General features: G+C 41.5%; 1 protein-coding gene across 1 annotated transcript; it reads right to left on the bottom strand.

The window, feature by feature from the left end:
- Positions 1-108: 108 nt before the first annotated feature.
- PCOLCE2 (procollagen C-endopeptidase enhancer 2) lies at positions 109-26,434 on the bottom strand. Its single transcript, XM_056358654.1, has 9 exons — positions 26,207-26,434; positions 25,238-25,346; positions 17,330-17,585; positions 15,610-15,734; positions 12,378-12,514; positions 7,422-7,576; positions 4,550-4,633; positions 2,348-2,515; positions 109-727 (listed from the first exon to the last, which is right to left on the bottom strand). The coding sequence occupies exons 1-9, from the start codon at positions 26,290-26,292 to the stop codon at positions 591-593; spliced, it is 1,257 nt and encodes a 418-aa protein (XP_056214629.1). The 5' UTR covers positions 26,293-26,434; the 3' UTR covers positions 109-590.
- Positions 26,435-27,505: the final 1,071 nt, after the last annotated feature.

Raw genomic sequence — 27,505 nt, 5'->3', positions numbered from 1 at the left:
AAATCAGCGATTCACTGATTTCAGTGGAAGGAAAATACGGCACTTAATCAGCAAGGCACTGTAGTGTCAGTCATGTTACGCAAGACCAAAACCATCAAAAGCCAGCAGATGATCAAAAAAGAGTTTTTATGTTTAGCCTGCCCCACTTTACACATAATGAGTAAGTAGTGTATGATTTAATCTTAAAATATTTTATTAAGCGCAGATAATAATGCAGAAATCCATGTAATAAAACAACTTTAGAGGACAAGCTAAGTCAAAATGAGTTACTATAAATATTGAACTTAGAATTCTTATTTTACATACACAACTTCTTTAAAAAATGGACAATTATAAATTAACAGCTTCCAAGTAATTGGAATTTGGTATGTTTGAGATCAGATGGCTGTGCTGCAAATCTTCGGCTTTAAGACTTAGGAGGATCTGTTCTCCTCTGTAATGGGCACCACTTGGTGCCAGGGTGTGCGTAGGTGGACGGGAGGGAGGAAGGGGTGAGCGTGGTCTTAGTGTTGACAGTCAGTTGCATTTTCATGACTTATACTAAGTGAAAATTAATTTTCAAGAGAGATGATAGAATGCAGCTGCAGAGTTTAGTTTTGACATGTTTTGTTTTTCAAGGCATTTAGGATCTTTGAGTTCTTAGTCTTAAAACTCATGACAAAGCTGTTGGGAAAGACTTTGCCTCTACCGTCTTCTTCTACCTGGCCCATGATGATGTAGTTTAAACCTACAGAGGAGAAGATGAGATTAAAAAACAGAAATCCAGGATGTGATTTGGCAAGTATATCTCTGTATCTGTGGTGTCTGTTCATTTGCACTGTTACCAATGCCTTTCTAATATTTTTTTCTTCTTACCTTAACCATATACTTCCTTACCCATCTTTGCCATGCTTGTTATGCAATAGAATACAGTTATATAAAAATAAAGTGTATATATATAGCTAAATATCTACTACATAATTAAATATATCGGAGATACTCATTAAATGTAGACTGTCAAATGAGTCTGGAAGGCATTAGTAATGCATTATAAACACTGGATAATGTAGCTACTAACACCCAAAGCAGAATGTGACTCATTCATTTTGAATATTTTCTCATTTGCTCAGTTTGTAGGGTTATGCACTTACGGATAATGCACTTCTTAAGTTTTTTCATTCCCTTTTCCTCCTCCAAAGACATAAACATTTTTAGATAAATACAAAGGCAGTCAGGCAAGCAAGGGGAACTTAATGTGTGATAAGCCCTGGCTTTAGAGAAATCGGATGGATTTGTGTATTTATGGCTTAGAAGGGTTAGGGGGTTTTGAGGCCTTAGGCTGGAAGGACTGATACTAGAGGGGTATAAGCAGAAAAGTTTAGATATTAAGTAATGGCTATTGAATAATTCATGGTGATCTAGGATGAGAAACAGAAATATGTGGTTTGGAGCCAGCGGTCTGCTTAAAAGGAGGCCATTTGTTCCACCAAGGATATTACTATGTCTCCGAGACAGGTCTTGTTTCCAGAGAACTAAAGGTAAAAGCAAAAACTAGTTTCTGACAAGGATTTTTCACTTTGGTACTGCCCACTTGAATTAATATGCTTAAATACCAGTAGTATCCTGAGTGTTATCAGGGTTTTTTTGATGCTTAGTAAATTATTTTGACTCTTTTCCTGCTATGGTTCCATCTATGTTCTCCTGTTCTAGCCATTTATTCAAGAGGCAGAGCTGAAAACTTTTACTTAGTTACTACAATGAAAAATGGTCTCAGTGTTTCTTATACCATCATATATGTAGCACTTGTTACGTTTAACTGACAATTATTTTGGTTGAGCTCTGTATAATACTGTTTAAGATAGCTATAGAAATACTGGCTGTTTGCAGATACAGAGTGGACTTAATATTACTAGTATTTCTACAGTAAAGATGTAAATACATACAGGAGAGAAGCAACAGGGAAACGTGTTGATTTTTGTTGTTTGCTCTGACATGCTGCTCTTCTAGTTGTTTTTCCCTTCTAAATAACTGTGTATCGAAACTGGCTCCAAATTACATACACGTAAAACCAAAATCGAACGGAGCATCATTTGAGAGAACCAAATCAGATTTTAATTTATATGATGTTGTTTAAAAAAAATATTATTTTTCAAACTCCTTTGATCTAAGTGAGTGTAATCCTTTATAAGTAAAACTGAAAAATGCACTATAGACCTGGATAATTATCCTAAATTGATTATGATACTAGTTGTTCATTATAGAAACAATTACTGTAATTGTATTGATTTTTGTGGTCCTATTTCAAATAGCAGTTTTCAAAACTATTGTCTTTTATAAACACACAAAGCAGTTATTTTTGTGTACTTACCTCTTCTGATGAGAGGACACTGCTTGCATACTACAGTAATCTTGGCACTCATGCTCTTGCCGGCTTGCTGAATTGCTAGATTTCCCTCCTTATATACATTAATGATGGATACTGTTGCATGCAGACTGCCAGCCCGCGTTATTGCTGTGATTACTGTTCCCGTTATTACTAGAAGAAAAGACATCCGATAAATTTGCTGCATTCTTATTATTAAGACATAAATTCTGAGGCATCATAAAAACTGAGGAAGTAAATCGGTCCATAACCAGGAAACAATACTGGAAATAGTTACTAAAAATGTGGGTATCACCTGAAATAGGTAACTCACTGCTGACAGATTTTGGTGGCACCAAATACAAAACTGTTCTAGAATGTATCATTCTCTCGTAAGCCCAGTTCTAGGTTTTGGTAATTTCAATAGAACAGTACAGTTTGATGCTGCTTTTGATGACTAATTTTAAAAAAGTGGAGAAGTTAAATTGAAAACATTCTAGCCAAAAGCTGAACTCCCAGCTCTAAGACCCTCTTAAATGAGTAGCAGGGCATAGTTAATGGCCTGGGAGCTAAATTTTGATAAATCCGAGGCGTGATGCTGATACAAATTTGCTGATTTCAGCTAAATGTAGACTACAGATTTAGACCATCATATCTCCCAAAGACCCCTCCGCATGAAAATAAAAATACCGTATTTCTTTTTTTCCTAGGATGACTAGATTAAGTTGTAGGTCATCTTTATTTATCAAAAGAGAATTATAAATAGTACAATTTTTTTTTCTTTTCAGATCACCTTTTGTAGATCAGCTGTTCTCTCGTAGGATCAATTAGATCTTGAGTTATCAAGTATGTGCAGCCAGATTTGTTTTACAAATCTGCATAACCCACATTTTGGGTGGGTGTCTGTAAATTTGCACATTACTTTCCTTTAATCGAGAGCTTTTAATTAAATAGGAATGTTCACGTTCAATCAAAAGAGAACTGGACGTTTGCTGGATATGGCAGTTATATTTCTAGAAACAATAAAAATTAAATGCATGACAGAAAGGAAATAGCTCTTATTTTCTAAATTCATCAGGTCAGCAAATAAACTTAGAATAAATCATACTCTACAAACAGCACACTTTCTGTTCTTACCTTATGATATGCTTGCATTCACAGTAGCATATCATATATTTTTGCTCTTACTCCTGCCACAGAAAAGACTGAAAAATTTCAAGTATTTGACAAATGGTGAGAGAGGAGAATGTGATTTATTACCCTGATGCTAGTGGAAAAAGAACAAGTTTTATATAGTGTCATCAACCACAAGAGCTGAGGTGTAGTCTGGAAGAGGAAACTATTTTATTTTCATTTTTTTCTCCATGCTGCTTTTGGTCTTGGGCCAGCCTATACCAGTTGCAAATTAAAATAGGCTGGTGATCAAGAGTGGTAAAGGGTTGTGCTACAGCAACTCCATTCTGCTTCAGGGTACAGCCACAGCCCTCAACTGGTTTCCTAGCAAAGTGATCCAAAGCTGCCCCCACATTCCTGAAACAGCAGATTTCCTCAAATCTCATGGGATTAGCTATAAAGTTATAGAGTTAGGTTAAAAAAAAAAAAAAAAAAAAAAAGTAGAGGGGTGGTTGTCCCATCAAATTTTCATGCATGTTGCAGGGGATTTAAAAAGTGTCCAGTATTACTACAGGAAAATACTCCTGAGACATAAGAGAATAAATCAGCAGTGACAATGCCATCCAAATATACAGCACACACCATTTTTCCTGAGTGATTTGTGTCTGTGTAGAGAAGCCACTGCGTGTAAGCTTCCATGCCTTCCAGTTTCTTTTAAAAATATTTTGGAAGTCTATAAGCTGAATTGTGGAACAGTCAGCAGGTACAGCATAAAATGTGTCTCAGCTGGTTACAGAAAACGAGATGACAATACAGTAACTGAATCAATTCTCTCCTGTAGGAGGTTGTCTAATGGCACTGCTTTTCAGATTGAGAAAGTATGTTTGTTTCAGACATAAGCGCAGTCCCTATTTTGGAGTATCTCCAAGAATGTACTGAGTGAAACACAGATACCAATGTCAGATACACACTGTGGTTTAAGAATATAGCCTATACGTTAACGAGAACTCAGAACTACGTCTGGTAAAATTCCTATGAGTCTAAAAAAACAGTGCCAAGTGAATAATGAAAAAGAAACAAACTCTGCTTCCTTACCGAAGTTACTTGAACAATAATTGCTTTCGAGAGTCCCACTCCTCTTACACTTCTGCTGGCACAGGGCAACTGTAGGTTTCACAACTTTTTGAAGAGCAAAAAGTAAATTGAAATTGAAATGAGATATTTGATACAAGTGCAAAGCAGTATGTTTAAACAAAAGAAGAAAGAAGAAGAATCCTGATGTATCCATTAACTAGATCCGGTATTGCAAGGGAGAAACACCACAATAACTCTTTGCTGTCGCCTCCAGTCATCATCTTTTCACGTGTCTCAGCTACGTATCTGTTCTAGTGACCTTATAGAATGGGATGTTAGTGAAAACTTACATTTGACTGCAGTGTGATCTTAAAAATGTAACTTCTTGTTGCCTGTTGTCATACAGCCCTAGCAGTACACCTGAAGTATAAAAACGTTACATTGCAGTAGCACTTCCGAGGGAGGGGGTGGCCTGTTCCCTGAAATTACTGTGATGGAGGACAGCAGAGTTCAAATTCCTGACTTTTTCCCCTAAAGTTTTCACATAGCTTTATGACACATAGTACTGTAGAGTTTTTACGGATGACATTTTGTAACACAACTTAATGTTTGAATTATCTGTTTAATATTAGGGATTGGCATTTCCTTTCTGAAATGGAATGCTTTGTTTATAAACAAGTTAATACACTTTGTATTTTTTTTCCTCCTTGGGTGGATGTTAATAGTCTCTGTTGGGATGCAGTTTTTTAGGGCTTTTATGTCCTTTTCAAATTTGTTTGGAATCAGTCAATGACATCATAATTTCGGGAAACACGGAGCAGAGACGGACAGATTAAAAAAAACCCAAACCTCTACATAACCCTAAGTTCCAAGGAAAGCTAGATTAGTTATGAAGAATATCTTTGCAGTTTTTAACTTTCTTTACAATGGAGCGTTTTGCAGAAGTCTTATTCAGCCTATACTTTCTGACAAAGACCTCCTGACTAATTTTCCTATCAGGAATTTTTACTACTTTTTAATTGAATGAATTGATTCTTTTTACAATTTTCCAAGTTTCTGAGATTGAACTGAATGGCATTAAAATTACTTTGTCTTCAGTGTTATGCCCATGACTGTTAGAAGATCTGCATACTCATTGTTTTGCCTTTCTAATCCAAAGTTTAAAAATTGGACCCTGTATTTTTCATTGATTTCGGATTATTTGGTTTTTGGTTTTTTTGTTTCAGTCCTCACATGATAGGTATTCAGTGAGGCTCTTTAGAAGGTTATATGCCTCCCACAAGGAAAATTGTGCTGAAGGGCAAGTTACTATGTGTATGGAGGCATATCTAATCATATCCTACGTGATGTAGCCTTGGTCCTACAGTCAGATCTACACGCTCATGGGAATGGAACTCCCACCACCATCACTTCTGCTGCCTTGATGTGTCTTCAGGGTTCTTTCCTACCGGGGTGTATTTCTAAAATTATTTTTAATTATATGCTGAGTTGCTTTTTATAAAGTGAGTTCTGTGTAGAATACAACGTAGAAATAATACACTATATTCAACTCTTAGAACTGTAAATTAAATGATAATTTTTCAAATTACAGTTAACGCTTGGCAGGGTGCCGTGACATTTAATTAGTTTTCCCGTCTCACAGTGTCAGTTGCTAGGTCGGGCGAGTACCTCCTATCTCAGTGCTGCATGGAGCACAACAATAACTAAGAATTTAATGTTCTTTGAGTCTTTCCATTCAGTGTCCATAGCAGGAATATAAGAAATGTAGCAGGTAGATGAGTCACAGGTGCATGCCAGTATGGTAGCTGCCAAAATTGTATTGAAGTGCCCTAATTTTTCTAAATTTAAAAGTGGGATTAAAAGAAAATAATCTTGTTTGGTCGTTAAGAAGTGCTTTATAGTGAAGAGCTGAATTATTTATTATTAGAGTAGCAGTCACATCAGAATGATTTACAGGTCATGATTTCATTTTTCTAATGTTTATTTTCACCCATTTAAAATACCTTTCATTAGCAGTATTTAAGCACCACAGCTTCTTGGTTTCCTGCTGACAGGCCATTGCTGTCCTGACTTTTGATGTGTTTTGAGTACAGATCAGGTTATGTGTTGCAAAAAATCATAAATAATTTGGTTTTTTGCTATAACTGTATCTTAAATCTCTCACATTCAGGTTATAGAAATTGTAAAAATTTATCTGTTCGGTGTCTCAATAATTAAGTAGTTTTGGCACACCTTCAGAGAAATTCTCCTCTGATCTTTTGTATATGCTGACTCGTCATAAATATAAAAGAACACTTATTTTTAGTGTGACACGTTTATTTATAAGTTCCAATCCAAGAATTTTTAAAAATAAAAATAATTCTAGGACAAGTGTCATGTCGATAGGATGCTGACAATCTGAAGAGGACTCGGGTGGCTTCCATACCAATTTCACTTGATCTTAGTAACGATGTGATGGAAGATTTGGTCAGATTTTTTACATATCAGCTTGTGTAGAAGAGAGAGTTCCTTTACATAAAACTATTTCCTGAAATACTCAGAACTTCTTATACAAAAGAATTCTGCTTATCCCATTCTTCTATGGAATTTGCTAGTTAAGTGTCAAAAAATTGAGAAAAGGCAGGAAAATTCTCTCAGCTAAGTGAGTTACTGTTACACTGAACTCTTCCCTGAATAATTTCCTTTTAATAATCTTAAGTAGATTCTCCCTTGAGTATATCAAGATTCTCCCTTGACTATATTAATTTTAATTCATTCCCTTAACATTTGAAATGCTAACAAACCATAAAACTGTAATTTTTAATATGCTTTCTATTACGTTTTCCTGTAACGTTCTACTTGTCCTGGAATGTTTTATTTTTCTAAGAAATAAAATAAAACCTGTAAAACTTACTTGAGGTAGCAGAGACTGTTGTGGTAGTAGGCAGAACTGTAGTTGTGGGTAACTTTTTTGGTCTAAACTTATAATGGCCAATAAAACCATCAGCTGTTAAGCTTAAATCAGATAAAAACTGAACAAGCAACTCATTTCTCTCAGACAGAATAGGCCTGAAATAGAAAAACAAAATATTTCCACTGTTTCAAATGTCAAAGCCTAAAAGCATTAATAGCATTCTTCTTACAAAAGAAAAAAAGAGGAAAAAAGAAAAAAAGGCACTTTATTTACTGGTCTGAATGTGGTACCTGCCCCCAGGCTAACACTGACATACATGTTACTTTGCTGGCACGTCAGACGCTGGCATTTTGAGTGTGGCTCTCATTCTGATGGATCATCTAAACCTCTGATTCCTGAAGGCTATGTCAATACGAGTGTCTTTAAATTCTTTTGTGTGACTGCATTGCAGACTTTTAATTCCATGGAACGGAAGGGTCTAGATTAACACAGTGGGAAAATACCTTGAAGAAATGGGATGTAGCAGAGATAAGTGAATGTTGGGGGTTTTGAATTTGGTTTTGTTTAATGACAAACATCCTATGCATTTGGAAAGCCTTAAGAAGACTAATTTAGCGTTGGATTCTGTAATTCTTAAGAATCACTGAATGCCTTGGGTTATTTCTGTGGCTCGGGTTTTGTCAATGATTGGATATTCATTACCATGGCCTCGAAGAACAAATGGAGTTATTTCCTTAGGATTTGAAATACCACAAGCAAGCACTGTTCAGTATATTAGTTTTCAGTTCATATGCTGCACGGTACTTTCTGTGCCCCCAGCTGCCTGGGGATGTGGATGTAGTACGATGAGACTTCATTCAAGACCTCTACTAGAGACAAGCATGTGGAACACGCGCCTGGCTAAAGCAGCACTGCTCTCGTTCTTCTGTGCTTTCCACAGACCTCCTCTCGATATTCATTAATAATGAGTAACACAAAGTCTTCAAGCAAAACCACAGTTTTTGGAAAGAGGAAATAAAATAAGTACAGGGGCAAAAGAATCTTGGTCAGGAGAGAGGAAAAGAGTGTTTTTAAGATGTAGTTCTACTAAAATGGCTGCGGTGTTTCTTCCCAGCAAGCGTGGGCAGAGTTCAGGAGCGGAAAGGCTTCAAAACACTCAAATCAGGCCTTTGAACTCAAAACTTGTGATCACCTCCCAGTGTTTCGGCAGGTGTTTCAGAAATGGGTTTACTCTGATGGCTGAGGCTGACACAACCGAAGGAAGTGCCTGGTGGTCTGGGGCGCTGTGCATTGCAGGTGCCGCGGTCAGCGGCGGGCTGGGCACGGGGCGGGCTGGGCAGGGGGCAGGCGGCCACCAGCAGCTGCCCCAGGCCTTGGTCCGGGTCCTGAGCGCCAGGGCTGCAACACCGAGGCTGAAAAATCCGGCCTAGTCTGTGTGTCCTGCCTTTTGGAAAAAAGGCTTTTTGTCTGAGAGGCAGGGTTGGTTTTTTTTGGAGTAATCACTTCTCCTAATCGATTGTGATCGTTACGTACGCCATTCACTCATGTATCACAGTAACTGCATTTGGGGGTCAGGTGTGTGGTTACAGGGTGCCCTTGTTGGTCTGCTGCTGGGTCGGAATTCATCTCGGCAACCACCAGATGAGTTCAAGGTACACGCTTTACTCATGCTTCTGATGTAGATACCGTTTCTGTGACAGAATGCCACATTACGTTATCTGTATCTGCTGGTTCACGACTAACCTTTCATAATTACTGTGTCAGACACGCAAGTAATCCTCTTTACAGAAGGCTTGCTTCACAATTCAGTTTACACGCCGTGATTTCTGGTTCTTTTACAACACTGATCTTGTCCTTACTGTTTTTCTGAACCCAGCTTATAAATTATGATTAGAATTCTGCAGAGCTAGTGGAAAGTCCCCGAGAGCCAGGCTTTCCTCCTTTCACTGGGTTTAGAACCTGCCTATATACAATTCTGCAAGGGTGAGTGACTGTGTTCAAGCTCTGTGTTGGATCTCTGGTTAGCAAGCAGTGCTATCCTAAAATTGGCTTTCAGGACACTTCTAACATCTGTAATAGGAAATCTCATCTCTAAGCTATGTGGCCTGGGTCTGAGCCCAGTCTTCTGCCCTTATTTGACCATGGCACAAAGTCTGTACTGAAACGTCTATATTCTGAAGCTCACTAGGGTTTGGCAGGCCAATTACTGCTTTGATGTGCTGTGGGGATAGATGCTGAGCCACAGCTGAGAGGTGCTTTAGGAAGCTGCTCCTGGCTGCCTCTCAGGATCTAACCAGCACTTTTTCCTTTTGCACTGCCGTCAGCCAAGACCAGATTCCCAGCAGTGCAAAACACACTTGCAAGGCTGGGCAAGGTTCCAGCTGGGAAGAGGCAGCTGAGTCCCAGGGACTGGTGGCCACCAGCCTCACCTGTAAGGGGTGGTGTTCACTGCTGTCTTCTGAGAACCAAGGGAGGGACAAGATGGTGTGGAGTTCATTCCTCACCTCAGCTGGAAGAGGTCTGAAATGTCACAGCTTACACAGAGCAAGTCAAACTAGACTCTAATCGTGCTTCTGGCTTAAATTCTGTTCAATTAGGAAGCAAGTCCGTTTGCTCCGGCGCTTTGGATCCAACTTGCACACAGTCAGACGCCCATGGCAGGAACTGAAGGTATGTGCATGGGACATCACTAGTTAAGTGTTTCCAATATGAGGCTCTGTTAGGTTTGGGGGGGGGGGGGGGGCGGTTACAGTAGCTTGAAGGTAAATGCCTTACTGTTCTTCAGTAACAGTTGAGTCATAAGGGATGGATCTGCAAAGTCACCATGAGGTTCTCATGCTATGCTCATCAGTGGAATACCTGTCTACCTGGTGATCAAGTGCGAAGTAATGAAGTAATGTAATTAACACCTGTCACCTGCTGGTTGGGTTTTTTTATTCTGTCTACAAAAAGAGGAGTGTTTGCAACAGAATTCCTTTTGGGAGGGAATTTTTACCTCAGATGATGGTGATTTGTTATCTAATATATACAGATGCTCACAACGTTCAGCTCAAGGAAATACATCACCCATTCGGAGACCTGCTCAGTCCCTCTGCAGTCATTCCAAGTGCCACAGCACTGCAAGGCAACAATTAATCTTAGTTTCCAGGTAAAGCTCTAAACTATTAAGTACGAAGTCACTGTGCTACAAATACACACATGAGGCAAAAATGGAAAAATCCTAAATGTCACTTGGCAAAGAGGTGGAAGTGAATGACCAAGGTTTCTAACCCATCTCCTTGTCTTGAGACTCAGCACTAACTCTGCTTTATAAAACCTCCCTCTATCTCACAGCCTTTGGGTTGGAGGCAATATGGGAAGATGGTTTGCTAGTGAAGTTTTTCCTGAAAACAAGGAGGTAATTATGTATGTAGCTACAGCTAGAATTCAGCCTCTGGCATCATTTTAGTGGCCTGAATTACCTAGCAGTTAAAGAACAATCTTACCCGTAAGACTCTCTGTTATCAGTATCTTTTTATAGAGCAGCTTTCTTAACTTTACTACAAGAAGAGGGGCCTGAAAAGAAATGAATGTAAGCGTGAAAATTTCAAATTGGAAAAAAAAAAAAAAAGGGGAAAGAAAAAAGAAAAGTGTAACTCAAGACCAAAAGCCTAAGATGGCTAAAGGAAACTGAAGTACTGAAGTTAATGTATTTCAGGTGCAGCCCTACCCTTGGTTAAATTCTTGCTGGATTTCTAATAAATTTCCATAGACCTAAGCTTACTCTAGCACTGTCATGCTATTGCATAACTGCATGGAGAACAAAAAATCTTTAACAAGACTCTAAAAAGAGTCCTACTGAGTAACTGCCTCCCCTCTACTCTCCTGAGGGTATACTACATAACCTTAAAAAACCCAACCAAACAAAAACCACAAAAGCAACCCACAGTACATCTCCGTCCAGTGAGCAATGCTTAGAAAGGCAGAGGTGTGCACCTCCTTCCCCTGTGCCACAGGCAGCTGCTCTTGGAATCCAACTAGCTGCCACTTCTGAGATATGTTCACACACCTCTACCTTTGGTGATTTGGGTTTTTTTCTTTAATGGCTTGTATTTCTTGGAACAACATGCATTCTCTTCATCTTCTAAAGCTACTCGGCTTTAAGAAGCATGATGGAAGTGGAACAATGGGAAAGGAGAGCTGAAAATTACTAGCCTCACCCAAAAAACTTTACAGGTTTTTTTGAGAATAATTATGATCCACTATCGCTAGACCCAATTATATAGTTACAGGGCCATTTGCTGGGTTGGGGGTGGGAAGCTTGGGGGCACAGGTTGTTTTTTGGGCGATAGGTGAGTTGTGGGTTGGAGCAGAAGGTGTTGAGTGGGTTTGGGAGCAGCAGTTTGATAGCAAAGCTGGTGAAAGCCTGCTGTGCTACATAGCACGCTCAGGAAAGCCGTCTGTGCCATGAGAGAGCGTGCCTTGGCACAGGTGGAAGGGATGGTGAGCAGCGACGCGAGGAGCAGCCAGAGACCCAGCAGAAGGGAGCGGCTGGGGGGGACACGAGTCAGATCAAGTGAGTAACGAGCCAAGGGGCTAGAGAGGTCAGCTGGATCTTTGTACTTCAGTACCTACAATCAAAACATACATCCTAAGGGATATTGGTGCTCAGCTGCCATTAATACTGGTATTGTCCCAATATCAATAGCATTAGTACTGCTGTTAGTAGGCAGCGCTCTAATGAGGCTTGAGGGACAGGGCAGAACATGGGTTGCAGCCAGGGCTAGTTATGGAGGGAGAGAGAAAAGAGAAAACCTAGGGAGAGGAAAGATACTAAGCAACTGCTAGAAGGTCAAGTGAAGGTAGAAAATGTCATATTTATAAAAAGAATTACAATCTTTCAGAAGCCTAGTACAAAACTGTTGGCCAAATGACACATGACGAGAGTGAACTTCATGATTCAAGAAAGTTACTTACGCTGGTGGGCTGTCTCCGCAGTACTTCCCAATTCTTTTAGCATCATTGATTTCTCCACCATTAAACACTGCAACATAGTCATATCTGCAGTAGTTGTCTCTCTCCACATCAAACTTCTCAAATTTTAACTCTATGAGCTGCAGGAGAAGTGTAAATAACCGATTAAGGTTTTGATACGCAGATTTTATTAGTGCTTCTTGTTGTAAGTGGCCTCTTTATATGAAGTACCAATTGATTTTTCTTTTTATAAAGGAAAAGTCCTTAATCCACTTAATTGTGGAGTAAAGTATTTCAATCTGCGTGACTTCTCTCCAACAAATGGTTCAACATATGACTCCAATATTCTATAAAACATTTTTTCTTCTCAAAGATAAGCACGTAACTTCTGATAAAGATATTTTTATGAGTGAACGAAAATGTGATAGTAAGGGTTAGGTGTTATATTGCTTTTACAATAACTGTAACAAATCTTAACCATATAAAAGGGACTTTTAATTGTCATTGTAGCATACAAGGATATGCTAAGGAAAAAGCAAGGGCAAAACTGGTAAGAGCCATTTCACTGACTTTGTTAAGAGCAGGGTTCGACTCACTGTGGTTGCCAGTGCTGTGTTTACTTGATGCAGAAATAAAAAGGTCAAAACCAAAAATATCGATAGAAAGAAAATCAGTAAATAGTAAGATTAAAACCAGGAGAAAGTAAGTGGTTAAAGGAATTGTGTTTCCATACACAATTTCCAGAAAAGTTTGGGCTTTACAAGTCACAAGTAAGAACCAGTATAACTCTAGTATTTCCAGTACTGATGCAATTAATTCCAATATCACTTGTATTTGTGGACTTTTCTACTTAAGAAAGAAAAAGAACGGACAAGAAAACAGAAATGCAATTTACTACTCTGAAACAAAGTCCTGTAGTATGATTTTGTCAGTTGTGTGTAGCAAGGAAGGAAAATGCCGCGTAACTGCACAACTGGAACAGAGGTACTGTATGCCCTCAGGCTGCTGCTTTATATGAAGCACAACAGTATTTAAATCACCTTCCCATAAATAGTATGAGTTGAAGCTTGATTGACAACACTGAATTGTGTTGATTGTAGATATGCAGGATTTCTCTTTAAACACGTTCTCAAACAAAGATGGTATTAAAACTTCTAGGACTGTGCAAAGAAAAAGGAGTCATTCATACACTGCGTACACTTTGATTTGCTGGCAGAGTGAAACTGATCTTGTTCTATATTCATAGTAATGATAGCCTGTTATCACCTGATGTCTGAGTTTTGGCTGGATATTCTTTTGCACTGTTCAGATGTATAAGACATCATTTTGTTTCCCATAAAGTATGAGTAACCTAGGGGGACTGGGTTTCAGAGATGAGTAAGAGGCTTGTTTCCAAAATCTTTTCATCATGATGAAAACATGTACTTTAAATGGAAGTATTCATCTGAGTAATATGCTTTTGATCAAAAAAGATGGTATAGAAAGAAGTAACACAACTGTGAGCAGAAATGCTAAATTTGTCCATAGCCAGCAAAACAGCAGGCCATAATATTGCCTTTACTGTTGTTCATAAGTGCACTTTGCACTAATAACAAAGTATTTAATGATAGAATAGAAGCTCTACACCATCATGAGACGCTCCTCCATCTTCTGTGATAAATTAAGCAGTTATTGATTTGTATTAGAAGCAAGAGTGCCTTGTTTTATCGCTCACTGCTTGTGAAAGGGAAGCAGAGAGAGCGGCACCTAAACTTTGACAGATGGAGGAGTGAACAGCTTTTTATGTGCACATGAAGCGAGATGCTCATTCACTGCCTCCTCAAAAATGGCTTTTGTCACTGTCAAAGTTCTGTCTTGTTTGCATGCAAACAACCACTATTGCAGTACATGAAAAGCACATATTCAGAAACTTGTGGACTTACGGAACTGGATCTTCAAAAGGCACAGGATATAATGCTCTCATTTTTATGCTTATATAGCTGTTCTTAAGTCTGCTCTACAAGCTTAGGAAAAGTTTTTAGGCTTATCTAGAGATATTTGGAAAGAACCAAAGTAATCTGCAGTTTACAGATAAGGTGTTCAAATTCACTGCCTATCTATAGGATTGTTAAATGACCTGTATCTAGCAAGCAAGGAATGTGGATTAAAGAGGAGTACAGGAAAGACTAAGCTGACATGCTGCTTTAGTTCAAGGGAGAAAATACCTTGGTAAATGGAAAAATATGAAAGATCTGAAGAATATATTTATCTGGGCCGGCTTTTTTTATTTGGAGGATTATGGTCATGAGCAGAAGATTAAGAGGAAAGTTGTCTTTACATGTAGAGGAATTTAAAAAGCTGGATGTGGTTAAGAAAAGCAACCTACCAAACATGCCTGGTGACCAAAACATTCCATCATTGTAGACTTCCCGCCGAGGTACAGAGCAGATGGCTCAGCAACAACCAGAAAATGTGAAGCTCGGATTAAGGTTAGCCCTACAGCGTAGGGGACATGTTTGTGTTTGCCATGCATGGCCAATGGTGGTCAATGAGACCTCCTGGTCTGCTGTCACCTCTTCAAGTCTTAATGAAGTGACAACATATGCTCTGACAGCATGTGGCTAATCAAGCAAGCATGCTGAGATAGAGTCTTCAAAATATGAAATAAAACAAACTTTATGAAATGTACATTGAAAATCCCTGTGCAGGACACATCCAAAGACATTCCCTGTACTATAAGCAGAATAAAATAATTTCCACTTTTAATCAATTCTATCAGCTCTGCCCAAGTACCTCAACAACAAACTGTAGCAACACCAAAAAATGCTACAAATGTTGTTAGACTGAAACCTGGCATCAGTCATCATGTTTGGTCCTGAGATGATCACCTGCCCAAACTTAATTTGCATGACGTTTTGTTAATTAACAAAATCATCACAAATCTGGTTTAAAAGCCTCACCAGTCACAGATGCTTTAAAAAGTTTAGTTTAGGGGAAGGTATCCATGCACAGCAGAGGACACACAATGTTGAGAAGGCACAGGAGTTACCGGCGTGCATCAGGCAGTCCGTGACAGGAAGGCGGGTGTCACCGGAGCACAGCCGTGCCTGCGCTCCCTGCATGTACCCAGCGCCACGTTTCAGCCAGATCCCAATTTTACTGTTTCAGTGCGATGCAGCAGCGTGTGGTGCGAACAGGCTGTTGGTGAGACCTCAGTCCCTGCGGGCAACGGGAGCTGGGCTGCGCCAGTTCTTACCTGGTTCTTCGGGGCGACGATGTGCCAGGAGCAGGTGACTCCTGCAGGGTAGTCTCGCTCCGGCCAGTTGGGCGTTTGGAAGGACCCAGACGGCTTCTCCAGTCGTCCCCCACAGTACTGATCCCCTGCAAGGACAGTGCACCATGCTGACCGAGTACAGCAGGGACAGGCCACCCATGTAACGCACTTGTTCTGCTGCAGGGCCCTCGGCACGGGAGACCCTGCCAGCTCAGCTGCCTCAGCCACAGCCCCACCACAGGACACGGCCAACCCTTCAGCTCAGCCGGTGGCACCTCCGGGAAATGGGTTTAATAAAGGGCAGGGAATGCCGGAGGAGGAGCCGTAGGTGCTGGAGCTGCCATCGCCATCAGGGAGCTGTGCTGGGGCTGACAGGCATTCCTGAAGAAACTGCAGCCAGCAGAGAACCCATGACAGAAGAGAGATTTTTTTTCCTTCATATCTCCTCCTCCCAGTCCCAAATTCCAAAGCTACATCAGGTATGTAATCCTTGTTTATAGCGTGACTACAAACCTTCTTTATTAACTCTATCACTTTACAGTTAATACATCTTTCCAGAAGTGATCAACAGAGGGATACAACTGGAAGGACTAATAAATTACTTACTCATCACCTGCACTGCATCTGCCCAACAACCTGTCTAGCCTGGTACCATGCTAACAGCAAAAGCCTTGAAAATGGCACTCAGCAGGGTGACCCCACCTCCCTGTCACCTCCCAGCCTCTCGCAGTTCACAGCTTTCCCAAGCACAAGGTAATAATTTTGTTTAATAATACCTAACAATTTTTTATTTTATATGTTTTCCTGATTGTTTTTACACCGGTGTAGAAACTGACAGTCCATGACTTCCCCTGGCACAGCATTCCACTGTGTAACAGCTCACTGAGAACACTCACCCTCTCCTTCCCTTTATAGCCACTTGCTCATCTGGTTTTTTTTATTAGAAGAGACCGTGACCCTGGTCCCCATTCACTTTCTCCATACTGGTCATGACTTCAGAGCCTTCTCCTACACTTCCCTTGACCTTCTCTTTTCCAGCATGAAAAGGTCTGTGCTGTGCAGCTGGTCTGGTCTATGTGTAGATGATGTTCTGTAACTCTACCATACTTGCTGTCTCTGCTTCAGATAGTTTTATTATACCCTGTTCTGAGGTGGGAACATCAGAATGGCACACAGCATCCAACACGTAGGTGCATTATGGATTTATAGTGGCATAATTTGTTGTTGTTGTTGTTTGGCCTTTATTACCTCTTAAAAAAATAAATTTATGTTTCTTTTTTGATACCTATTGAGCACTGGATTGATGCTCAACATTTGTTTTCATAAATTACCTATTTTAAACCTAAGATCTCATTCCTAAGTGGTAATAGTTAATTCGGAGCCCATTGCACTGTACATACAAGTTGGGGGGGTTTCCCCTTATTTGCAGCATTTATCTGTATTGAATTTCAACCGCCATTTTATTGACTATCCATTATCAGAACTGCTGCTAGATGCAGTTCTTCCACAACTCTTGCAATAGTTAGCCCTCCTCTTTACTACTTTGATTAACTACGACGGCTAAACAGTTATACTTCGCTATTTGCTAAGCAAGATAATGACTACAGTGAACAGCACAATCCCTACTATCTCTGGCATTTAAACAATTCCATCAAGTTGTACAGTTATATTTGTCTTCAGCATACACGTAATTGTTAATTACCTCTTTCATGTGGTTCTGCTGCAGAAAACTTTGCAATGAATCCACTTCCAGCAGTATTAGCATCCGAAGTCATCTGCACCAACATTTTATTGCTGTTGGATACAAGAGCACCTGGTTTGACAGTGCCACAGAACCTGCCGATGCGCTGACCATTGGCATGACCGTTGTATATATCCACAAAATCATATCGGCACAAGTTGTCACTTTCCAGGTCTAAATATCTAAAAGAAAGAACCACTACTTTTCCTTCTGGGACCTGGAGAGAGAGAGAGAGAGAGAGAGAGGCAGGGGGAGGGAGAGATTTATCTTGAAGTATGACCGCCACCACGTATCTATCTGATCCCACTATTTGCATGAGTATTTTCATATCCTTCACTTTTTGCCAGTTAAGCTCTTTTTGTCAACTATACTGCAGGCAGAGTGGTTTTTAAAATCATATTGGGACCAATGACAAAAACAAAGCTCTGGCCGTCTGTGTTGCCATTAGCTTCCTCCTGATCTACAGTATCGCCTAGCCAGGTGTGTATAGTTGATTATATACCATCGCCACCCAGTTCAGCTTGGCATGTTTCTCTTACTTTCTGCTCAAAGTATGCCATCAACCATGCAGCTCCCTGTCACCGAGTAAGGTGAGGAGGATGAGATGAATATGGGTTAAAAAAATAAAATCAAACAGAACAAGCAATTTACGATTTTGAGCGAATGCAATGGCCTATCTTATCTTGCTGATTTGTGTCATAAAGTTTCATAGTTTGAAGGATTTTTTTAATCTACTGACACATGACTTGCATTTATAAATAAAATCAAAAACTTTAAGGCTAATGCTCTATGACCCTGATATTTAGTTATTGGGGTAAGTATGTTTAGCTTGAAGTCTGCAGGGGAAGATTTATATTTGGATGTAAAACTATAAACAGAGAATTCAAAAGAACCATTAGTGGGTGTCCTCAGTACAGAAAAGAGCTCTGTTTTCAGAAACGTCTGAGGAAACATAAGACAGGACAAATCTTCTTACATGTCTGCATCTGCGGACATTGCAAAACAGGCAGGAGTACTGACAAGGGTGTAAATTAAGAGAGCATAATGGTTTACAAGGAGGAGAACATTTCCCGGGATAGGGTTGCAAGCTTTTATGAGAATAAGCAGCATACGGAGAAGTGACGACTATTCTAACAAAGCGCTCAGTGCTATGTAAAAGGACAGGAAGAAAGGGAGCGGTATTTTAGAGCATAGAGGGACCCTAGACAGGCAGAGTGTAATTATCTGTGTTCAATTCATAGCCCAGTAGAGTGATTACCTATTAAAATAATTGTAGCTGTTCTGCTTTACCGAGATACTGCTATTTGCTGCTTTAAATATGTAACACACACTTAATGTATCTGCACCAAGTCCATGTTTAAGCTACTTTAAGAGTACACGATTTTTTTTTCTTCCTAAGTGACTCATTTTAAAATGCTAGTTTAGATAATTGTCACACAGTGTTTTCATGTTGTGAGTTTCAACAGTTCAAAATGCCTTTTCAGGTATAGATGGAATGACCACTTAATCCACAAAAGATACTACCGCAGGCAGCAGCTCTAGATGTAGTGAAAAATGAGCTGTAGAGACGTTAAGGTTACTCATCTGTGTGGCTGCTTTTACGTCCAGTGCTGATACTGATGCTGCAGCAGGACAGACCTCTGCATCAGCTGTTTTCAGGGGCCCGCTGGCTGCCCACCCCCACTGCAGCTCCTGTTGCTGCTGTCAGACTATTTTCCTTCAGGTTCAAAGTTCTCTCAAAAACGCATTCAGTTCCCCTGGGTGGATGTACGTCACTACCGCTGCTACATCAGAACCACAAAACTCACCTAATCTTACCCAGAAATTCCAAAGCACAGTGACTGTGTTCTAGAAAACTTTAAAGCCAGATTTTATGTTTAAAACTGACACGACTGAAGTAAGCAAGCCCTGTAGCTGGTGTCAGAAAACAACCCACTTGGACATCTATTCTGTGAAAGCCGTATGACTCCTTGAATCGCTGCTCTCGTAACTACATCTCTTACCATTGCATTTACTTGTCTTCTGGTCTGAATCCCTAAAAAGCATTAAGACATGGTCATTTTAATGGAAAAAAGAGCTAAAAGGAACTTGGTATTCCTGTCAGAAGACCTGAATGTTATTTATGGTTATGCTACAAACTCTATGTGACCAGAGAAATCAGTTTAAAAATGCTGGCTGTAAGGCTAGTCAGATAAAGTCAGATTTAGGCAGTTACATTAAAGCAGCCTTTTTTCCAGAAGTATGTATGTAAAATCACATATGCTTTTTTGGGGTAGAACAGTCGTCATTCATAACTTTGTACAGCTGGTACAACAGGATCCAAATGAGGTGACCTTTAAATGTTATCATGTTTTAAAACAGACCGAGCTGTTATGCCTACCATCAAGATTGTCCAACATTTTCCACTACAGTGTCTTGCAGCTTTGCTACAACTTATTAATCTTTAAGAATTTCCCCCTTTTCCTTCCCTTGTTTCTGGAAGCTGAGCAGAAGTTGCTCTATCGTGTTAGATGAAAGAGTTATGTTAGCGCTTAGGAGATTTTTCCCTACTTTCTTAGCCTGAATTGCCTCTTTGCAGACACCTACTCCCTCCCAGGGTTTGAAGAAGGACGCTGAAATGTGAGAGGTGGCTGGTTCTGGGATAAGAAAAGGTCTCTTTGCTGTCCTTGTAGAAATGGATTGAGACTTAGCCGAGGGGTTATCCCTCAGCAGTGCTGATGGGTGCCCAGTGACAGCTCAGCCCCGTGAGCGCATCCAGCCAGCGCTGCCCTGCTCAGCCTGGCCTCCGGGCACTGGGTCCTACCCCCAGGCGCCCTGTGCTCCCACCAGGTGGGACTGGCCCGCACTCTGGAGGGAGAGGATGCTGGCAGAGCAGCCAGCTCCACGCTGCCAGCCAACCCTCACCTAAGGCTCGTGTGTTCCGTGTCATGGTCGAAGTAGTTCTGTGCAGTGTTGTATGCCTCCTTCTCCTCTCTCCACCACTGACTACGTTATACTATACTACAGCACATCATCTAATTACATTTCCTTACAGTTTTTAATCTCTATAGCTTCTGTTCGCTCGGTCTACCTGCTTTTGGTCAAGACTGTTCCCCAGTTTCTAAGTTTTGTTTCATGGGTTTGTAAGAAAACGTGCAGGAAAAACTTAGTCACGTGGTCACGAACATCTAACAAGGAGCATACTCCAGATTTTAGTTGTCAGAATCATCCTTGCTTGCGTTTCGCTGAATTTGGGGAGGCAAGTCATTTACAGAAATGCATGGGCCCGTAATCTCAGTCACTACTTACTGCTTTACTTTAGAAAATAATGTCATTGCTTATTAAAATAATATTTGTCATTATTCACAAAAATAACAAATGTCTTCCAGCACGATAAATCAATTAAAAGTTTGTGGTCTGACCGGGTGACATTCAGGAGTGCAGAGGACGGTGGTTCCACATTCTGGCAGCAGCCACTCCAGTCTGCAGCCACTCCCGAGGAACCCTGCCCTAAATACAGCCTCTTTGCAAAACAATGCTTTGCTTTCATTTGTACCATTTCCCTTTTTGAAATGTTGAAAACTAATGTGCTAAAATCCGCCAATGTTTATCCTAGGACATTTAAAATGTTGTTCCATGAAAAACACAGGGGAGAAAGCAAAGGGCAGTGTGACTCAGTATTGTTTACTTTGAGCCACGCTGGAGCCTGATACAGTTAAGATGATGGGATACCTCAGAGGAAGAATTGGACGGAATTGCAGCCTTTATATATTTAAAAAAGAAAAAAAGAAAAAAAAAAGAGGGAGGAATCAAGGGAAGAATATGTGATGCTTCCCCTGCAGGGTGTGCCTTATTTTTCCGCTTTATCTATCCAGCTGGAATCTTTCAATGACAGAGGCACACTTCGGGTGAGTAACCCGTACTTGTCCTCTGAATCCCTTCTTATTTCAACTCTATTAACTTCTTTAGGATCAGAAATTATGATGCTAAACTCATGTGAAGGATGTCTCACTCCAATTGAAGGCTAAAGGAAAATTGCACTCCCTGAATTTTTAGGGTTTTTTTCCAGAGCATAATTCCCTAAAATCATCCCTGTAGATTATTAACCTCTTCAAAAGGGCATGATTGTTTTATATATACAATCCACTACAAAATAAGGTCCCTAGATTTTTTTTTTTGTTATTATTCATTGCAGGTATTTCATATAATGGTAATCAAAATTCACTTAAATTTAAAGTAGTTAAGATGTTTTTCTGTCGTTGTTCTGACTGAATGCAAAGCCCTTGTCATCGTTGTGCCTCTTAGGTCCTGGGGAGGATTCCCAAACTGTCATGCTTTTCAGAATTACTTGGTTCAGATTATTTGTTTCGAAAATAATCTTTTGAGTAGGGAAAAAAAAACTTAAATGCCAACGTTTTGAAAAAATATTTTTGCCTAATTTTTAAACCTATGTTGTATATGGGTTTAATGTATTTTGGTGTGTAAAATGCTGATTGGTATGTTTTGCCATAGCAGTCCTAGGTAGATTTGAAAAACACAGCAGCTACCTGCAAGCCAAATGTTATTTCTCTCTACTGAGAATGAATGTGAAAGTTATTTGGAGTTACATCCTGGGAAGAACCACAGTTCCTGCCTAGTCGCTTTTTCCCTAGCTCCATCCTCTCCTGTCACAAAGGGACAATTTTTTAAAAAAAATCAGTGTTAGCTTGCTCTCCCTGACAAAGGCACTAGATTCTGTTCACCTATTTCTTTTCTGGCAATACAACCATGTGTAAAGATCTGTTCTCTACCAGGATACAGGGAAATGAATGCTTAAAACGCAGAGAAAATGATTTAAAGTATTTTGCTCCCCCAGGACAGATCCCCAACTCCCCTGATAAGTAAATTTTTCAAACCTTGCTTATTGTCAGCAAACCTGCTGGAACACAGCTCCTGAACGTATAAAAATATAACCTGACATAACTCTGACAGTCTTCAGTATTACCGTTGCACATAAAGTTGTTAAGAGTTTTATGGGAACTATACAATCTGCCAGAAAAACACAGGACAGCAGTCCAGACTCTTGGACTATGTAACACATTTATGTGAGGTGATGGCCAAGAAGGATTACAGAGTATTAAAATAAATGCATATGACATATTTTAGATAAAACTATATACATTACTATAGGAAAGGAAATAGCTGTACAAGTGACTTCTTAGCAAAGCTAGCTAAAAGCTGCTGGGTAGTCTGCCAAGGTTGTAATATAACCACAAGCATGTGCTGAACACTTCTTAGAGCTCTTAGAATAGAGAAGCTGTTTTCTTTAGCCAGCTGAAAAAGTCCCAGTGTCTTGAAATAACAGAACCATAATTGAGTTAGAGAGACTCTTCTAGCTGTAGCAAACCCGTTGGAAAGATTTCAGCTGATACCTGAATGCTACGTTGCTTTATCTGTAATTACCCATAACAGTTTCTAAACCTGTTTTCTTCTAAAGAACAAATCAGCTGTCACCCTGCCTCTCTGTGGACTTCTTCTATAGATGATGAGACCCTGCAGTTGAGAAAACAACAGCTTCATGCTTCTCATGACCTATTCCAGTCTTGCAGACTTGTACGATCCTGCATTAGGCAGGGTGTTTTTGGGAAGGTGTTCACAGCCCTTGGCTAAAACGGACAGGCAAAAATTCTTAGTCACCTTCTCAGATCAGCTGCTGAATGAGGAAGCCTAACAGTAGCTACAGCATGTTTCTTCACGGCAGTGTAACTGGCTTTCTTACCTGGTGCTATTGCAAGCTATTCTGAGCCTCAGCAGCATCTAGTGAAAGGATTTTGTTGTTTGAGTTCAAGCTAGCCAGACCCTCGAGGGTGCACCACTTTCCCTCAGTTTGCTAAATCATCCTCTTTTTAAAGGTGCAAGCTTAGTCTTCCAGGTTTTGTAGCCCTTGCCTTCCCTACATCCTTCCTGCGCATCCAGAAGCCAGTGTTCTACACAGTTGATGGGGAAAAAAAAAAATCAGCTTGGCTTAGTGCACAGTTTTGTCTAAGGGGTTAAATGGGTGGAGGCACAAGAAAGCCTGGACTGTTGAGGTTGTGCAGCCCTTCTCTGGCTTTGGGTGAGCTACAGGCAATAGGTGTGCAGCAGTTGAAAAGCAGGAGTAAATGGCAGCACAGCAGAAAAATGGGAGTCAGGATGGTGATGAAATGCCAGAAGCCATCGAGTGCCTCCCATGGTCAGTAAAGCCTGAGCGCAGACACAGCTCTGCTGTAATGCTTCTCACAGCACCCGGGCTAACCCGCACACTCGCACCTTGTTGGCAACAGCCATGCTAAGTCTGCAATGAAACCGCTCTGTATGGACTGTTCAAATACAATCAATTGTTCTCCCTCTGCCCCCAATATATGATGAAGGGCAGATCCATACAATGCTTAGTAAATGCTTCTTCAGTGCTGCCTCCATTTGTAATCCAAATTTTTTAATAGCAAAAACTTTATGCTGTTATAATCAAAATTATTACTTCCCTCCAGATTAAACTGTGAACTTATGAAGATCTCATACTGAGGTATACTGGTAAATAACTTTGGACATTTTTTTCCCTTTTATTTAAGGCACATTTGCATGATTCCAAATGCAATTTGCATCTGCTCTTCAGCCTGTAAGGTGGACCACGCCAACTGCTGTCATCTCAGCCCTCGAGAGCACGAAGCCAGTTTGTTTATGAGCACACGCTGCACTGCGCATCATGCTCTTCTGGACAACATCAGGTTAAAGGTAACTTCTACCTTGGCTCTAATAATCATGCAACATAAAGGTGCAGAAAGCAGCTGTTGCAGCTTCACTGGTATCTTTCAGATAAAATGATTAAAATTACATCACTTGTTGGGTAGGAGTGATTTCAGCCGAGCGCTGTAAACAGATCAATGTCTCCTGCTTTGCGTCAGCATCTCTATAGTAGCAGGAGACCATTATCCTGTGACATCCTATTCTACTGCCGACACCTAGCCTGTAATGCTGTCTTTGAAGTTGTCTTTAGTGATCCCGGCAACACATGGACTAGTTTAACTTATTTTTATGCTTTCTTACACTACTTTTTTTCTGTAAAGCTCATATTCCAGGCCTGAATGTCACAGGAGTTCTTAGTGAACTTTGCCTAAAAACCAGAGAGGAAATTTGGTGGGTAGTTTTGGAGGGCTTAATTTGTATAGATGTGAGGAAAAGTAATCGTTCAATCAAATCCCTTTCTTTGAGCCTGCGGATAAGGACACATCCAGCACTGGAGTGTTTAGTCCTCGTTTAATGGCATTTGCTGTCCATGAATACCATGTCTCTGCCCTACAGTTTCATTTCAGCATCAAAATATCAATCGTACCACATGCTTTCCCATGGTCATTTATAAATGTAACAACGCTGTCCTGTTACTTCGTCAGCTTGCTATGTGACACACTGCAGATGCCCTGGCTGGCACAACACTGCTGTTAGTGCACTACAAGCAAACATGCCTGAATTTACTGGTTTTGTTTGAAATTTTTTCTATGTCTTCTTGCCAATGAATTTTGCTTTTCCTCATCTACACCTCAAAGCTTTGCTTTAATCCATTTGATCTAACAAACTATTGCTTTCCGCAGTGACAGGAAGGGTAGATGTTTGCTTTCAAGAGGGTTAGTTTAAAACAGTTACAGGTGTATCCATGGAAGTCAATGAAAATTTGCTTCTGACTCCAGGCAAGGTCAGTTCTAGTTTCAGCCACTGTTACCATATTACAGGAACCCCAAAAAGCTCTGGATAGCTGAGCTGCTCTGAGTTACTGAGTTTGTTATTGCACACATATTATCCTCTATAAAACACTGGCGTCAACAACAGATAGCTCTTCATTGTCTTCAGCACTGATTTTGTGATATTAAAAATTCTTACTGTGATTTTCCAAGTACATTTGCTGTTTGGAGGGTAGACTCCAGGGAATCCTTCACTCCCAATAAACCCTGACTCTCCAGATACAACTCCTCCACATGTAAATGTAGGCCTGAGAATAATAGGAAAAATAGTGCTTAATTTTTAAATATATTTCATTTATTCTTTGTATAATAGTAAAGCAGCACAGACTGTCTTATACTTCAAAACACAGCTTAAATACTTAAAAAGATTGCTAACTTTAAACATGTTTCATTACTTACATAATCTCAGTATGGCCATGAATGGGCAAGTTTAACATGCGAACTTTGGCGCAGAGAAAATTACCTACTTGGATCTTAATTCTGGGTTTACACAGACTGTTACCCTTCCCTCCTTTTTTTCACCCACAAGACTGAAAGTGTGATGGTGTGCTGCATCATTGCAAATTGCTATTATAACGGGGAAATAATTATTAACAAGTCATTAGCAATGGCTTCTTATAGTCTATATAACTAGTTAAAATCGCACAGCAATAAGAATAACTTTTAATTCCTTTCTGTTCCGCTCTGAAATGCTTTCAATTCGGATCTTTTGATCACGTTTTACTTACTTACTTAATCAAGACTTACTACACAGCCTGGCTTTGGGAGTTTTCCACCCGCAGGCCGGCAGCTTGTCCCGCCTCCCGGTGCCGCCGGCGGGGGCGCTGGGGGCCGGAGGGGCCGGGTCCCGGTCCTGGTCCCGGTCCCCGTCCCTGCCCCGGGACCCGCGGGCAGCCCCGCGACACCCCTGCGCGGAGCCACCGCGCTGCTGTCGGGGACGCGAGGGCGGGCGAGTGCCCCGCGGCGCCTTCGGCCCCGGGGCGGTGCTGCTGCACGGTAGGGGCGGCGCGGCGCGCTGGGCTCTGCGGGGCTGCCCCGGGCCCTCCCCCGGCACAGCGGGCAGCAGGACCCCGCGCTGCTGCGGGGGGGCGCGGAGCGGGCGCGGTACCTGTGCGGCGGGGCCGCGGGGCGCGCCGCCAGAAGCAGCGGCGGCAGCAGCAGCAGCAGCAGCGGCCGCGGGGCGGCGGGCGGCATCTCCGGGCGGCGGCGGCGGCTGGCGCAGGGCTGGGACCGCGGAGCCGCTCCTCCGGCTGCCGCCTGCTCCTCCCGTGTGCGGCGGGGCCCGGGGGAGGAGGCAAAGGCTCCCGCGGCCCTCCGCCCCCGGGGCAGGGCAGGGCCGGGCCGGGCCGCCCTCCCTCCGTGGGGCGCGGCGCTGCCGGCTGCCCCTTCCCCCGGGGGCCTTGCCCCGGCGGTGCCCGGTGCCTCCCGGGGCGGGCGGGGGGCGGTGCGGCACCCGGGGCGCGCCCCCGGCAGCGCGCCCTTTGCGCGGGTAGGGGCGGAGGAGCGCGCGGCCCCGGCGCCTGTCCTCAGGTGGCTCAGCGCGGGTGGCTGTCCCGGGCGTCAATGAACCCAGTGTCACCGTTTGTGCAACCCTGCGCGGCTCCGCCGGCGCTTGACAAACAGTCACGCTGCTTTAAAATTTCTTCTTTATTTAAATTCTAAAGTAAACTTAAAAGGCGTCGTTTTGTTTACCAGTCGGTAATCTTGACCCATTTAGTAGCCCTTTCGCTCCGGCCGTGAAAGCTACTCTGTGAGGGGCTGTGGCAGAGCGAACAGTAATGAACTCAATACTTGTGTGTCTGTAGGATTCGGGCCAAAGTTGTTTGACTGAGAGAAGAAGTGAAAAATTAAGTCGGTATTCTTACTGAACGCAAGAAAACTTGGCATGTAAAAAAATGTGTTTACCGAAACCACGTTCTTACTGCTGTTGAATGATGACATGCGGATTATCATGTCAATAAATGATAATTTGTCTTTTGAGGATTGTTTTAAGAACAGCCTGTCCCTCTTTGTGCTCTCAGTGCCACTTCCCATACACAGCTCCTGCAGAAGGTGCTAAGTCTGTAGGCAAGTGTTCAGGCACGGCAAACTGAAGCAAAGACTGGAGGAACTAAACAAATTCTGCTGTGTGCGAGGCAGAATATAAACCTGTGATCTTACTTTTAGCTTATTTATTAAGCACCTAACCTTTATATCCTTGCGAAATACAAAGAAGGTCGGTCTTGCTCCCAGGGCTGCAAAGAAGTGTTGTGGATTAGAGAGGGTGCTCTAAGGGTTAAGCAGAAAGAGGACGCTGCAGTGTAGCAGATGTAATACCTGTCCTCGCCTTTCCATAGTGCTGGGTGAAGAAAGAAGTAAAATAACCTGCATCCTGGATCCATGCTTGCTGAATTTCCACGAGGATGGA

Source organism: Falco biarmicus, chromosome 13 (assembly GCF_023638135.1).
Source record: "Falco biarmicus isolate bFalBia1 chromosome 13, bFalBia1.pri, whole genome shotgun sequence".
Classification (NCBI taxonomy): Eukaryota; Metazoa; Chordata; class Aves; order Falconiformes; family Falconidae; genus Falco; species Falco biarmicus.
This window is presented reverse-complemented; position numbering and strand designations above follow the sequence as displayed.

What these genes read in the sequence shown, in the direction of transcription:
- PCOLCE2 (XM_056358654.1), bottom strand. Translation starts at nt 26,292, where the DNA reads ATGCCGCCCGCCGCCCCGCGGCCGCTGCTGCTGCTGCTGCTGCCGCCG. An exon ending in CCCGCGGCCCCGCCGCACAG is followed by an intron (nt 25,347 to 26,206) that starts GTACCGCGCCCG and finishes TATTATTCTCAG; the next exon opens with GCCTACATTTACATGTGGAG. An exon ending in TTATTGTTCAAGTAACTTCG is followed by an intron (nt 2,516 to 4,549) that starts GTAAGGAAGCAG and finishes CTTTTCTTCTAG; the next exon opens with TAATAACGGGAACAGTAATC.